Genomic DNA, 14,220 nt, shown 5'->3' on the forward strand with positions numbered 1-14,220 from the left:
AAGACAATCTTCTCTGTGCTCCTTGCAGATTCATACTGTGAGACGCTGCCCATAGACGGCCCTCCCTCTTTCCGGGGACAGTCGGTGAAGTACGTGTACAAGTTGACCATCGGCTGCCAGCGTGTCAACTCCCCCATCAAGCTCCTGCGCGTACCCTTCCGTGTTCTCGTGCTGCATGGTAAGGCCACGTGCTGCCTTTCCTGCAGACATGGGCCTGGCTGCACCCTGCCCTGCTGACACTCTCACTTCCTCCCCCAGGGCTCAAGGATTACCAGTTCCCACAGGATGAGGCTGTTGCACCCTCAAACCCCTTCCTGGAGGAGGAGGAGGGCTTGAAGAAAGACTCTCGCCTGGCAGACCTGGCAACAGAACTGCTCATGGTGGCCACTTCCCGACGCAGTCTGCGTAGGTCATATCCCTTGCTTGAACCTGCTGTTCTCACCTGAGTATGAAGCACAGCTCAGGGCTCACTATAAGAGTTTCTTGCTGGCAGAATGAAGCTCCAAGTGGGGCTGTGGAGGAGCTCCATCAGAGCCTGCTTGGGTCAGAGTTTCCCAGGGTCTCCTCCCAACCAGTCTCAGGCTCTTCCTACTGCAGTGAGAGAGACCCTCTCCCCAGCATACTGCAGCCAGCCTGTGGTGTACTTGCGCTCACTGCAGGCATTTCTCAAAAGGAATGCCACCTCCAGGGGCTGTCCTTCACACCTAAGCAGCAGACGTGGGGTCATGTCTGCTGGGCTCTGTGATTAAGCCAGAGTGCTGTATGGAGCAGAGCCTCTTCTTGCTGCGACCCTTTCCCCACTTCTTATTGCTGCAACCCTTTCCCCGACTCTTACTGCTCCACAGACCTGTATAACATCAGCAACACTCGTGGGAAGGTGGGGACGTTCTGCATCTTTAAGACTGTGTATAAGATCGGAGAGGATGTCATTGGGACCTTCAACTTCTCAGAAGGGGACATCCCATGTCTGCAGGTTACTGCTCGCTGTGGGGAGAGGCAGGGTTTCAGGTGGGGGAGAGGGAGTGGGGATTGGGGTGGTATTGGGCTGCTGTGGTGTTTCTACTGAGGGTTTCTAGTGGGACCCAGCTGAGACTCCTTAGGGTGTGGGATGGGGAAGGGCTCCAGTTCTGAGCTCGTTTTGGAAATGGAGGCCCCAGGGCTTTGCATCAGGACCCTGTGAGATTGTGTGACCAAGCACCTTGCCAATTGCCCTGCAGTTCTCTGTGAGCCTGCAGACGGAGGAGAGCATCCAGGAGGAGTTCCAGCGCCGGCGGGGACAGCCGGTCTCCTTCAGTACGCATGCCCGCCATCAGGAGGCCTGCCTGCACACCGCCCAGAGCAGCTTCAGCCTGCCCATCCCACTCAGCTCTACCCCAGGATTCACCACCAATATCGGTTAGTGGCCACCAGGGAAGGGACCCACCCGTGCTTCTCTCCTGTGATATCCCCAGCCCAGCCCTTGCTCAGCAGAGGGCTGTGTCCTGTGGGAGGGAGCTGGCCTGCATGAGTGGGCTTATTTGCATGCCCCCTTGCCTGGACAGCCAGTGCTGAGGCAGCTCTTGTCCCCATCCATTGTGGTGTTGGCTGCTGACCCCTCTTCTTCCCCACAGTTTCCCTGAAGTGGAGGCTGCACTTTGAATTTGTGACCTCTGGGGAGTCGGCGGGGACTTGCTTGGTTCGTGGGAGCCAGTCGGAGGCCGTCACCTGGACTGGGGTGGAGCAGATGGAAGTGGACACTTTCAGCTGGGACTTGCCCATCAAAGTCCTTCCCACCAACCCCATCCTGGCTTCCTATGTATCTCAGTTCTCCAACACTAACTCCATCACCATCTGAAGTGGGGACAGCTGGTAGGGGCTTGTGGTGCCACAACCGTGTGCTGTGGTGGGAGTGGTGGGCAGGACTGTCACTGGCATGCATCCCCTTGGGTTCATCTGGGACACCCAGGTGAGCATCAGGCAAGTGTCCCATCTGCAGCTGAAGGAGCACTGTGCTTGTTGCCATGTCGTGTGCTGCAGCCCTTGGCTGGGAGCTGGACCCTTCCTGCTTGGGTGAAGGTGCAAGTCCCAGGACTCATCAAAAAGAAATCTGCCTCCCAGGGAATGGCCTGATGTGCCTTTACCCCATGAGGGAACTTCCAACAGGGAAAGGCCCAGCCCAGGGAAAGGAGAGGGGACCTCTTCCAGTGAAATGCCTGTACCAGCCTTTGGTAAAGGCTGTGCTCCTGCAGGGAGACCCCGCAAGCAGAGATCTGGTGTCCAGGTGAGGCACAGTGGCCACCTGGGCTGGGTGGGAGCCTGCGCTCCTGCCCTGGCACACGCTCTGTCTCTTGTGAGGGGTGTCTCACACGCACAGCTTGGTGCCCCCACCACCCTCACCCAGAGCAGCCAGGTTCTGGCAGGCCAGCCCTGTGCTGCTGGCATGTGCTGGTGTCCTGGATGCAGCCACATCCTGTGGCAACACGATAGTGGTCATCGGAAACTGAGAAGTACTTGGTGCCTGAGCTGTGCTTCTGGGCACGAAGGCATCCTGCTACTCTCAGGATCCTTGGGGAGCTGGAGTGAATGTGTGATGTGCATTCAGGAGCTGGGATGGAGGACTCCCTGCTCAACAGCCAGCTCCCCATTTCTACCAAACCTTCCAGAGATTTCTTCTTTGTATGGAAAACTAATAAATGTCTGATTGTACAAAACAGCCTTCCTAAGAGCCTTATTCCTCCACTGTTCCCATTGGTGGAAAGAGTCCACCTTGTGCGACAGTCACAGGCTGGAGACCTCCTCTTTCTAATACCTTTATTGCAAGAACAGAAACATCTACACAAGGCTCTGCACAACACAGGCATGGCACCAGCTGGCTCAGGCTGCCAGAGCGGCCAGCTCCACCCTGGCACATGCAGATTGCTTCAGCTCCCTGAACCCTAGCGGGGCACCCGGCTCAGTGTCCTGCTCTGCTGCTGGGGATGGGGGCCTCCCCTGGGGACATAATCTTCTAGTGGTTTCCCCCACTCTGCCACCCGCCCCGGGCTGGCTCTGTTGCAGTATTGCCCAGGGCTGGTGTGCAGTGCTGGAGACCCCCTGCCGTCCCAGGAGCCGCAGGAGCAGGGGTGTTAGTGGTTCCAGAGGTGGGTTGTGCCCCTCGCACTCTAGGGCAGAGAAGGAGCTGGCCAGGGTGCGTGGGTCCTGCACCAAGGGCCGTGGTGCTCCCCAGCGAGCTCCCAGCAGCTGCTGTGTGGGGGTGGGGGGGTCTGGGAGGGAGGAGGGACTGCTTAGCTTAAAGCTTGAGGCGGGATGACAAGAATGCTGGGATGCAGGCTAATCTGGTCCTGTAGCCCTTTCTTTAGTAGCTGGAGGTTTCCTGCCCACCTGGGAGGAGATCCCGTAGGATCTGCATTCCTGTAGTGTGCAGGGTGTCGGGTGGGGTGGGGGCCCTGGTTCAGTTCAGGAAGCTGAAGGCAGAAGCAAAGCCGTACTGTGGCAGCGCTAGGGTGTAAATGTTAACTCAGTACCATAGTGTGTGGATAGTGGTTTCCCTTGAAGGTGGCGGCAGTGATGTCTCTACGGGATGCGGCAGGTCTGGAGCATGCGGGGGGTGTGCTCTGGAGGAGGGAGGATGATGCTGAGGGGTCGCAGCGCTCTGCCAAGCCTCTATCTGGTCAGCCCCGCGCCCAGCAACTTGTTGCTCAGAGGCTCAGGGGTGCCAGCTGAGCCCCACTCGTGCTCCATGCTCTCCACGCAGGGCAAGCTGGGGTTGGCCTTCTGCACCACCGAGATCTGGCAGGTCTGCGAGTCGTAGTGAGCCTCACACCAGTCAGGGAAGTCAATGGGGTGCTGGGTGCTGTGGAAGAGGGCACGGTGCCATCAGCTTCCCCTGGTTTGTGCCAGGGGGCTGCTGGCAGGGCTGTGTGGCTTCCTGTGCTGCCAGCCCCCCTGCCTGGGGCATCTCCCAGGTCAGCTTGGGCAAGCTGGGCCACATCTGGGCATCTCGCTGTGCTGAGACGTTCCCGACCCCCCTGCTTTGTCTCCCCAACTCACCCCACCACCCTCAACATGCCGGTGGGCTCCTGCGCACCTCTGCCCCTTGCTCCCCACAGTCTGGTGCCCTGCAGCCCCTTGGGGCTCTGACATTTGCTTGGCTGCAGGTAGACCCACACAACCTCCTCCCTGCGGCAGGCACAGAGGTGCCACAGCAGGGCAGCAGCACTGGCAGTAGCCCACCCCCAGTGCCCCTCAGCCCCTCGCTTACGTCTCACAGCAGCCCACGCCGATGGGGTGCAGGCAGGTGCAGAGCAGGCAGTTGGTGCTCAGCCACGACTCCCCAAGGGAGAACTGCTTCCCCTCGTACTCACAGGGAGCTGCAAAGGAAGTGAAGGGCACACATGAGCCTCCACTGGGGTACATGGGAGCCTCCGTGGCACCCCTGTGCCATGAAAGAGGAGACGGGAGACATCATGACCACCCACCCACCCTATGCTACAGACGATAGTTGGTGGCCTTTCCACCACCCTGCAGGTATGGGATGCGCAGGCATCTGCTGAGGGTGATGCTCCTGCCCATCCTCTCCTAGCCATGCCCTGCAGCTCTCCCCACTACCCCAGGGGCCTAGGGCAGAGGCAAGTGGCTCTTGCATCCATGGAGAGGGCTTATCCCGTGACCCTTGGAGTCTGAGCATCTCTGCAGCCCTGGAAAGAGGCAGCAGGGGAAAGACAGGCAGCCCTCCTCCCTTCGCTGCTCGTCCTGCACGCTCAGCCCCAGCCGGGCTCCTGCCAGGAGCTCGTCATGGCCCAGCGAGCTGTTTCTCAGCCAGAGCCCTGGGGAGCTGTTCTGTGGTTTATAGACTGCTCCTTCCACTCATCACTAGCCCACGATCACGCTCCTGAGCTCAGCACAGTCCCTCCTGCGCTTCGCAGGCATGCAGTGCAGAGCCCTGCCACCCTGGGGAAAGCTGAGGCCTCCTCTTCCCATCCAGCCTCTTCCCACCTCACCTCCCTGCTTACCTTTAGCCTGGAAGTAGCATTTAGCCTGGGAGGCTGGCAGCTGGAGGAGGAGGGAGAGCAGCAGGCAAAGCCTGCCCCAAGCACACCCCATCTTCTGCGCTCTCATGGCCACGGCCGGTGTTGAGCTGGTCTTCTTCACCGAGGTTGCCTTGCTTCTCTATTGCCCTTGCTCTTTCCCTTCTCTCTCTCTCTCTCTGCGCCTTTTTAATGCTCTTCCCCTGATCCCAACAAGAGATATTTATAAAGTTCAGCTTTACGACCCTGGCCACCAGCTGTGCCCCACTGGAAAAGTTGTAAAACTCATTTCCTGATTTGAAAGGCATGAAAACAAGAGGTAGGATCAAGATTTTTAACAAGCTGTGAAAAGCTGATTCATGCCCTCCAGAAATGTCTCCAGTTGGAAGCCCCTGTGGGTGCAAGGCTCTGCAGCAAGGGGAGATCCAAGGGACCCCAGCGGGGTTGCCCTCAGCCATGCAGTGAGCATGCAAGTGGTGAGCGTGGGAGACCCTGGACCCCGACCAGGAGAGCTCCAGGCTCCCCTCTGGTTACACTAAGCCATTTCTGATCCTCCACAGTGGCCAAGGTCTCAGGAGCATCCCATTTCACAGAGCCTGGAGCAGCACAGGTGTCCCATCAACAATCAGCATAGGATGCAATGGCACCATCCCCTGTGGGTTGGAGATGCTTGCACCCAGCTCCCAGGTACTACAGTATGGCAGTGTCACCCCAGGCTGGGCTGTGGGCCATGCCGGGCTTGTAGCCACGCATGGGTTGGGGGTGACAGCTGGTTTTTTTTGGCAGGCAGTACAGCGATTGCCACTGATGCAGGGCAGGTGAGGAGGGGTCTGCACAAGGCATGACCCAGGGCTCATGTGAGCAGCGTGTGCGGCACCCACAAGATGCTGGAGCTGAGCAGCCCCTTCCAGAGGCTAGAGACTGGCCCCAGCAGAGACAGAGAACAGGAGGGATGAAATCAGGAGGCAAAGGTGCATTTGGGCAACAAGGGACCTGAGAGCAAAATGAGGGGCTTGGCTGGAAGCAAGAAGCTGTGGGAAGATGCCACGCCACCCAGGGATGTGCCGGTGGTCTGCACAGACCCTCAGCCAGAAGGTCTGCCTATGGTTTGAACTGATGAGGCTGTTATCAGCTGGCAAAGTGAGGGAATGGGCAAGATGGAGGAGGTCAGAGCCCTGGGAGCCACACGGCCCCGAAGAGCTACAAGCAAAGGGCTGAATTGCCAAGAGAAATTTGCAGCCCTTGTCAGAGGCTCTGCCGGCAGCAGGAAACAGGGCTCCGGGGACGGTCCAGCCGGTGGCTCAGCCAGCACCGCGCCATGCCGGCAGCGAGGCAGCAGCAGTAGCGGTAGCATATGTGGGTCATCTGCCCCTGCATTAAGCTCCCTGCTTTCTGAAAGTTTGGGACAGGTTTACACCCTGACGCGTGAGGCTTAATATCCCTTCCAGAATTTGTGTTGGCATCCATTATTATAGCTGGATATTTTTGTTATCCCCATAAATGCCCAATCCCTCCTTGAATCCTGCTAAATTTTGGCCTGAGCATTTTCCTGTGGCAGCCTAATTAAGCACAGAGTGAAAAAAAAAAATGCTTCCTTTTATCCGCTTTGGATTCGCCACCTTCAGATTTGAAGGCATAGTCCCTTCATGCTGGTGCTCTGGGCCCCCTTGCTGTCCTGATGCATCCCTGTCCTGCATCTTGTGCTCTTGCTCCCAAGGGATCAGCCCTGGCTCTGCATCCTCTCTTCCCTCAAACAGTTATCCTAGTCATCTCATAGTGCCCTGGATGATGCTGTGCCTCCCTGGCAGGGTGGCTGGTGGATGGCAGTGAGGGTGGGATCAGTTGCGAAAGGTGTTTAATAAATCTGAGAAGTTCAGAGTACCTGTGAATAACTTGCTGACCACGGGGACGTGAGCCGAGATGAAGTGTATCAGTAACAAAGGAAACTGGCCCTTCGGTGCAGAGTTCTTACTATATAAGGGAGATGAAAGCATTCGTCAGAGCAGTAAATTAATAGTCCTATTGTGTGTTTGGAAAAAGAAGTCTGGCACACTAGCAACCACAATTAAATAATCCATCATTGTTTCATCACCGAGTACAGCAAATGTTAAACAAAAGCAGTGAGCTTCATTTGGAGGCAGGCATGATTTAGCCAGGCTTCCAGAAGAGCACTGAAAATCTGGGATGAGAGCATCTCTTGCCTGTGTGGAGGGGCACTGCCCCTGCTCCACTGGGGACACGGGGAGGCATTCCCAGGATTTCTGTAGCCACTCTGGTTTCCCAAATAGAGGGTTAAGGCTACCAGCCCACTAGTGGCCTTTGGGTATTTCATCAAAGCAGCTTGCTGGGTAAATGCAAAGGAGGAAGGAAAAGGGGGTCAAGACATCCCTTGGAACGTTACAGAGGGACCTGGGCAGTGAAGTGCCCTCCATGCTGTGGCTGTGTGTCAGGGGACAGGGCAGATGTTCCCCCCACAGGCCCTGCTCTTCCCTCTCCTGGTCACTCTTCTTCCCACACTTTGCACTCCTGGCACCCACCTGGCACCAGCAACCCACTCCAGAGCATTTTGTTCTGGCTCATACGGGAGGGGGCTTGCAGCTTTGGAAAGCAGCAGCTGGAGTTGGACTTGATGCTCCAGAGCTTCAGCTTGGTACCCGAGGGATGCAGTAGCTGGAGGAGCTGACACCCTCTCTGGCTGTGCTAGCTGGTGCATCCTGCAGGAGGTTTCGCTCTGAAAAGTGAAAGGGGGCAGCCGGTTTTGGTGCTCACATCTCAAGGGGACAACTGAGACCTGGGGAAGAGCCACAGAAGGGGTGCAGGAGCTGGAAGAAGTGCCTTGCTTTAAGTTCAGTCACTTTATCAGGCAGAGGCCAACTGTAGGGACTGACTACATGTCCTGGCATGCCGGTGAGGAGCAGTCAGCACCCTTGAGCATCCCAGGTCTCTACAGAAGGTCAGATCCGTGCCTCAGCATCCCCCTGGCAGGACCCAGCTGCGCCTGCCTGGCTCAGCTCTTGTGCTGCAGTTGTGCCCAAGAAGGGCTGGGTGCTGCACCCCACAGCATTGCTGGCTTCCTCTCCAACAAAGGTTGGGAGCCCCTCTGCAGAGCTGCTGTTCAAGCCCCTGGTGCCAGAGGATGGGACCCTGTGGACAGGCAGGCACGAGCACCCGAGCCAGTGGGTGCTTGGATGGGGTGAGCTCTTGTCAGCAAGAGGCATGGGGGTAATAAACGATGCTGGACAAGTTGCCATCAGCAGGATCCAGGAGTGTTATAAAACCTGAATCTCCTGAGCCTTCAGCTGGGACTGCAGCTGCAGAGCAGGAAGCAAACAGGATCCCGGCTGGCATTGTGAAAGCAAACACCATAAATCCGAGGAAGTGCTGCGATTGCTGTTTTAGGCACTGGGGAGCTTGGCTTCTGCTCCCCACAAGTGCTTTATTTTCTCTCTAAACAGAAAAAAAGAAAAGAACCCAACCCCAACTTATCACTGGGCTGAGCTGTCCCAGTGCTGCCTTGGGTCCTGGGGAGGCTGTGGGATATGGGCACTTCTCACCCAGCACCTTGAAGATGCTTCAGGCCCCAGGGCAGCAGGGAAGGGTGCAGGCAGCACACAGGTAGATGCCAGCTCTGAGTTATGTCCGCTCACCTGAACACTCACCACTCCTCGGAATGGCCAGATCCCAGGGAGAGGTGATCGGGGGGTCAGAGAGAACTAGGCAACCAGGAACCTGGAAGGGGGACAGGAGGGGACAAAGAGTTACCCAGGGAATGACAGACAGCTTACTCCATCCTTCCTCCTGCAGCTGGTAAGCCAGATGGGATAGACTGGAAGTACAGGTGGGATCAGAGCCAGCCCCACCAGACTTGCTCCAAAAAGGGTACAAAGCAGAGGGGACATGATGAAAACCTTCATGTCACCTTACTCTGTAGGTTGGCTACATGCTGCATGGAGTTCCATGTCACTAGAGGAGCATGGGTGGGAGGCTTGCTGGTATGCCCTGTGTCTCCCACGGGTGTCCTTGGCCTTAGCACCCACACTCTGACCCTACTCGCAGGGTAGAGACATTCCCACCCCATGGGTTGGGTGCAGTGATTTACAGGGGCTCTACAAACCCGGGGTGGATGGTGTCTGTGGGGTGGGGTCTGCTGTGGGCTGGTGTTGGTGGGTCCTCAGCTGTGGGATGGGGTCTGTTGTGGGATGTGTCCATGGGTCCCAAGCCATGGGGTGAGGTCTGCTGTGGGCTGGTGTTGGTGGGTCCCCAGCTGTGGGATGGGCTTTGGCCACCCCAGGCTGTGTACCTTCTCCCTGCAGCTGGTGGCAGGCTCTGTGGTCTGGGCAGCCCCATGCCAGGGCTCCCTCAGGCTCCCTTGCCCTCTTGCCCTCTCTCACATGGTCTCATACTCCCTTGCTCACCCCCATGCTCCATCCCTCTCCATCATCCTTTGGCACTCTCCCGGGCCATTTATCCCAGCTGTGGCTGCTCTGTGCCAGGCCAGATTTTGGCACCAGTGGGTTAGCCATGCATCCCTGCTGCCTTCAGCCCTGGCAGGGTGCTGGCACCCACCCTGGCACCCCAGGTACCCCAGTACCCTAGGTGTGCTGCAGCCTGTGGCTCTGCCCAGGCTCCCCTCAAGGAAACGTGCCGGGAGGGTGAGAGGTGTTTAGGAAAACAGGTCTTGGCACTTGCTGGCCATCCCGGGAAAATAAAAACATCCGGGCGGGCAGCCGCATAGTGAGTGCGAGAGGCCGGCACTCCATAAATCCCCTGGAGCAGGTGCTTTGTAGTCGGCACAAGGAAATGAGCACATTATTCAGCTCAGCTTAAACCCCGAAACGTTTCCTGTCCTGTGAGTCAGAAATATCCCTGGGAGATCATTCCTGGGCCACGCAGGAGCCACACCAGCCAAAAAAGTGCCATGTGCCTGTTGGGCCTGGGGAACTGCTGGGGAGGTCAGGGGTCTGGGCACCCCATAATGGAGGGAGTTTTGTCATGGTAGTGCCATGCCACTGGCACTGACCCTGCCTATGTAACTGCTCTGGGATGTGCTGGGGAGCCCCTGGGGACTCCCAGACCTGTCCTGGGCACCATGTTCCGGTAGGTTGCAGTGACAGGGAGAGCCCCAGGGACACTGGGGCTTTCTGAGTCCTGGATGGATCCCGCAGATCTTCTCCGACCTCTCTCTGGGATCAGAAACACAGATCCCCCTGCACTCTGTATCACCCCAGTGTATCATGGGCTGCTGATTGGCACCCATGGGAGCACCTCAGAGTGCCACCCTGTTTTAGAGACATCCTACAAGAAAAGTCAAAGATGGCCAGTGGCTTCATGGCGGAAGAGACCACCTGGGCATGGGCCTGGGAGTCCCAGAGCAGATGGAGGGCAAAGCAATGCAGCAGGTGCCCCCAGCTTGGCACAGTCAGTGCTTGTAGGGTGTCACTGTGGGTCTGAGGCATGGAAAGGTGTGGGTGCTGGGTGCTGTCCCTATGAACACTCAGGGTAGGGGTAGATGATACAGCTGCTGCATTATCCATATTTTTTCCCTTTAAAATATTTGCTTCTATTCAATTTTTTCCACTAATTGGCACACAAACCCCAAACGCAAACTGCTCCCATCCCTGTGTGTTTCACGCCCACCTGGCCATAGCTGCCCTGACCTTCTGGAGGTGTTCCTCTCCCATTTGGGATGGAGTGGCTCCTACAGCACTGGGAATGGAAACCCTAGTAGGACTCTGGCTCCCACTTGGATGGAGATGGGGACCCTCAGTGGTGCCTTCTCCGTCCCTGCCCTCTTCCTATGTCTCTCCTTTGCAACCCTGTTTACAGACCCCAGCCTCCAGCAGGAGGCTGCTGCTGCCCATTCATGCTAGACCTTGCTGTGACCCAGAGCCATACATGCCCTGGCACAGCAGTAGCTGCATGACTCCTTCACCTGGCCCTGGTGCAGCCAACTGTGCCGCATGTGGTGCCTGCCATGTTCTTTACATCCACCTCCTGAGGATGACAGGTTTCTGGCCTCACTCTTGGTGCAGAGGTGAAGGCGCTTGGCAGGGCCCTGCAGCCTGCTAGCTTGCATTACTGTGCCCCAGGAGTTGGAAAAACACTTTTCAGCAATTAAACAATCATCAGCATTGGGGACCTGGGGCTTAGTTATGCTTGCTGGGAACGTGGAAAGCAAGATGGGAATTTTGTGGGCATAAGCTCCCCGGGGTGGGTGGGCATGGCTGTGCCCTTGGTGCCCACCATGCTCTGGTGCAATGTGAATACCACCATGTGCCACGATGGACTGCCGCAGACCACCACGGACCACCATGGAACTCTGTGGACTGCCATGGACCACCATGGATGACCATAGTCTGCCATGGACCATCATGGACTTCTGTGGACTGCCATGGATCACCGTAGTCCACCACGGACTACCACAGACCACCATGGACTATCATGGACCTCCATGGACTGCTATGGACCACCATAAACTGTCACAGACCACCAGAGGACAACCAGAGGTGTCATGGACCACCAGGGACTGTCATGGACCACCACGGACAGCCATGGACTACCATGAGCCACCACGGATTACCATGGACCACCACTGTTCACCATAGACCATCATGGACCTCCATGGACTGCCACAGGCCACCAGAGACCACCACAGACTTCCCCTGACCACCACAGACTGCCACAGATTGCCATGGACCACTGCAGACCACCGGGACCAAGGTGCTGGGCACAGCCCCATGGAAAGAAAACCTGTCAGCTCCAAGATGTGGGAAACCAAGTGCAGGAAGACTGAAACTCAGCACGAGAGCAAAGGGTGTTACAAAAACCCTAAAGCATGGTGACACCCAGCCCCACACACCCCAGGGAGCAGGCAGGGGGAGCAGCGAGCACACCGAGCCCCATGAGACCCCATCCCCACCTCAGCTCCTCGGCCACCACGCGCGCTTGTGGGGGGGCCCTGGTCCCACAAGGGACGCAGAGGTGTGGCAGCCCCTGTGCCCTCCGGGTGTCCGAGCGGCGGCGGGCACGGCGGGGCACGGTGCAGCCGGTGACCCCAGCCGTCGGGGTGCGCGGTGCCCGGTGTACAGCGCACCGGCGGCGGTGACCGGGCCCCCTCTACTGGCATGTACGCGCAAAGACGGGGTGCCCTGGCACCCACGGCCCCTCCCCCGCCCAGGGCATCCCATGCACCCATCCTGCCTGCAGCGAGTCCCCCCGGGGGCTGCCTCCACGCTCCTCTGCCTTTTTTTCCCCCCTTAATCTTTTTTGTTGGTGGTGGTTTTTTTAACTTGCCAGGGTTGTTGCCTCCACTGGCTGCATCCTGCCTGCCAGCAGGTCCTGAGAGAGCTTCAGCACCTCCTAGACAAGTGACTCGCTGCCTGCTCCCTGCCCGCTGCAGGCAGGGAGGGGACAGGCTGCAGGCTTTTCCCACACAGGCTGCTGCCAGCCCCATTGCCCGCTGCTGCACCCTGCCCTGTGCCACCAAGTGAGCCCAGCTCAAGGCTTGGAAATGCCACCGTGGCTCAGGACACGAGCCCTGTGGCTGGGCTGCCTGGCCTGGGGGCATGTGAGGGGCACAGAACCTGGCACCGTGGGCGCCCTGGCAGCCCCCAGCAGCAGGGCAATTTTACAGAGGCTGTGGTCGCTGGTGGGATTGTCACCAATCCACCATGCCTAGCCCCACACCCCATGGGGGAGCACGGCCAGACCCTTCCAGGTTCTCCTATATTTGTTGCCGGCTGGGTTTCACCGTCCTGCGGCAGCGCTGTCCTTCATCTCAGGCACTGCTGCCGGCTCCGTGCCGTGGCTGGACGTGGGTATTTATAGCTGGCAAACCAATCTGCCCGGCTCGGGTTGTGCCGGCCTGGATGAGCTGAGCTCCGTGACCCTGCAACGGGAAGGACCTGCCACTCATGGTGGGGACACCTGCAGTGGCACCAGCAGGGACAGCAAGAGGGGCCGTGATTCCTGGCAGCCCCAGCCGCTGAGGGACCCATGCTGGGTCACCCCAAGGGTACCACACGCCTGTGACTCTGTTCTGCTCTGGTGTCCTGCCCCAAATCCCAGGAAGGGACAGGGACTCCCTGCCCACCGCTCAGCACAGCATCCCTCACACATCCCACACCCGACGGGACCTTGCAGGGACAGCGGTACCAGCAAGACCAGCGGGGTCCCTGTGCAGCCACTGGACTCTGGCTGCAGTCCTCTCTGTGCCCCACACACGCATGTTGCCCCCCCCCCCAGCTCTGAGCCATGGGGCAGGGGCTGTCAGCGCGAGCACACACCCCGCCATGGGAGCAGGCAGCAGGCTGGGAATGAGAGGAATGCACCGCAGGCATGCTGCGCCCGCCGAGCCCCCCCTGCCCCAGTGAGGCCCCCCCCCTGCAAACGCAGGGCCCGTCTGTGTCCCCCGAGGCTGTGGCAGGCCCCCAGGCAGCCGGGGCTGGCAACGCCTCGGGTCCTTCCCCAAATCCCTGGGGAGGACCGGCACTGCCCTGCCCGGGTAATCCCAGCTCCCACAGCGTCCCTGGGGGTTGCGCAGGGCTCCCTGCACCACAGCTAGCCCTTGTCCCCAGAGCGCTCCCCTGTGCTCCACGGACTGTCCTTCGGAGCCTCTGCTCCCCACACAGTCCCCCACCCTCCTACCCCACCACCCCACAGCCCTGTGTCCCATTGCACAGGGGTTGGAGCCCTAAAACCCACCGTGGTGACATGCCCACTGCCTCCAGCCCCCCCCCGGCATCCCCTGCCCTCAGCCCCCCCTAGCTCGACCGCCCCGGCCAGGCCATGTATCAAGCAGGGACAGGCAGCGGGGACACCAGATCCCTGTGGCGTGGCCCCCACTTGCACCCTCCGCTGCTGGGAGGACATCCTGGGTGTCAGCGTTGTCTGGATGCCCAGGGCATCGCACTTCTCAGAGCCTGATTCCCCGGTCGCCCCCCTGCATCCCAAATCCCCCGACCTCCCCAACCCCCTCCCCTGCCCCCAGTAGGGATACCCACACCCAAGGCACCGGATGTTCCCTGAAAGGGAGGGCCCCCTCCCCAGAGCCCAGCTCGCCCTGCACCCCACAGCCCAAGACCTCCCTGAAATCCCTGGTGGGGTGCCCTCCCCTACAGCACACCCAGAGCCGTGTACCCCCTCACACCCCACAGCGGGGGCACCCCTCTCCAGAGCACCCCTCGGCAAGGCCCCGTTGCGCACAATCCCTGCA

General features: G+C 58.9%; 2 protein-coding genes and 1 long non-coding RNA gene across 3 annotated transcripts in view; 1 reads left to right on the plus strand and 2 right to left on the minus strand.

The window, feature by feature from the left end:
- RGP1 (RGP1 homolog, RAB6A GEF complex partner 1) overlaps window positions 1-2,690 on the plus strand; it is a 10,990-nt gene extending 8,300 nt beyond the window's left edge. Inside the window, exons 5-9 of the mRNA XM_056324655.1 lie at window positions 29-178; window positions 259-405; window positions 846-973; window positions 1,218-1,395; window positions 1,611-2,690. Coding sequence (XP_056180630.1) covers window positions 29-178; window positions 259-405; window positions 846-973; window positions 1,218-1,395; window positions 1,611-1,834 — 827 coding nt within the window. The 3' untranslated portion in view covers window positions 1,835-2,690. The remainder of the gene's footprint in view (window positions 1-28; window positions 179-258; window positions 406-845; window positions 974-1,217; window positions 1,396-1,610) is intronic.
- A 140-nt stretch (window positions 2,691-2,830) lies between these two features.
- Window positions 2,831-6,703, minus strand: MSMP (microseminoprotein, prostate associated). The gene is made up of 4 exons (XM_056323696.1): window positions 6,626-6,703; window positions 4,992-5,148; window positions 4,241-4,349; window positions 2,831-3,832 (listed from the first exon to the last, which is right to left on the minus strand). The coding sequence occupies exons 1-4, from the start codon at window positions 6,701-6,703 to the stop codon at window positions 3,643-3,645; spliced, it is 534 nt and encodes a 177-aa protein (XP_056179671.1). The 3' UTR covers window positions 2,831-3,642.
- Window positions 6,704-6,827: 124 nt separating this feature from the next.
- LOC130142690 (uncharacterized) lies at window positions 6,828-13,274 on the minus strand. Its single transcript, XR_008819481.1, has 3 exons — window positions 8,654-13,274; window positions 7,544-7,737; window positions 6,828-6,977 (listed from the first exon to the last, which is right to left on the minus strand). It is a non-coding gene; the product is annotated as an uncharacterized LOC130142690 (long non-coding RNA).
- Window positions 13,275-14,220: the final 946 nt, after the last annotated feature.

This window comes from Falco biarmicus, chromosome Z (assembly GCF_023638135.1).
Source record: "Falco biarmicus isolate bFalBia1 chromosome Z, bFalBia1.pri, whole genome shotgun sequence".
Classification (NCBI taxonomy): Eukaryota; Metazoa; Chordata; class Aves; order Falconiformes; family Falconidae; genus Falco; species Falco biarmicus.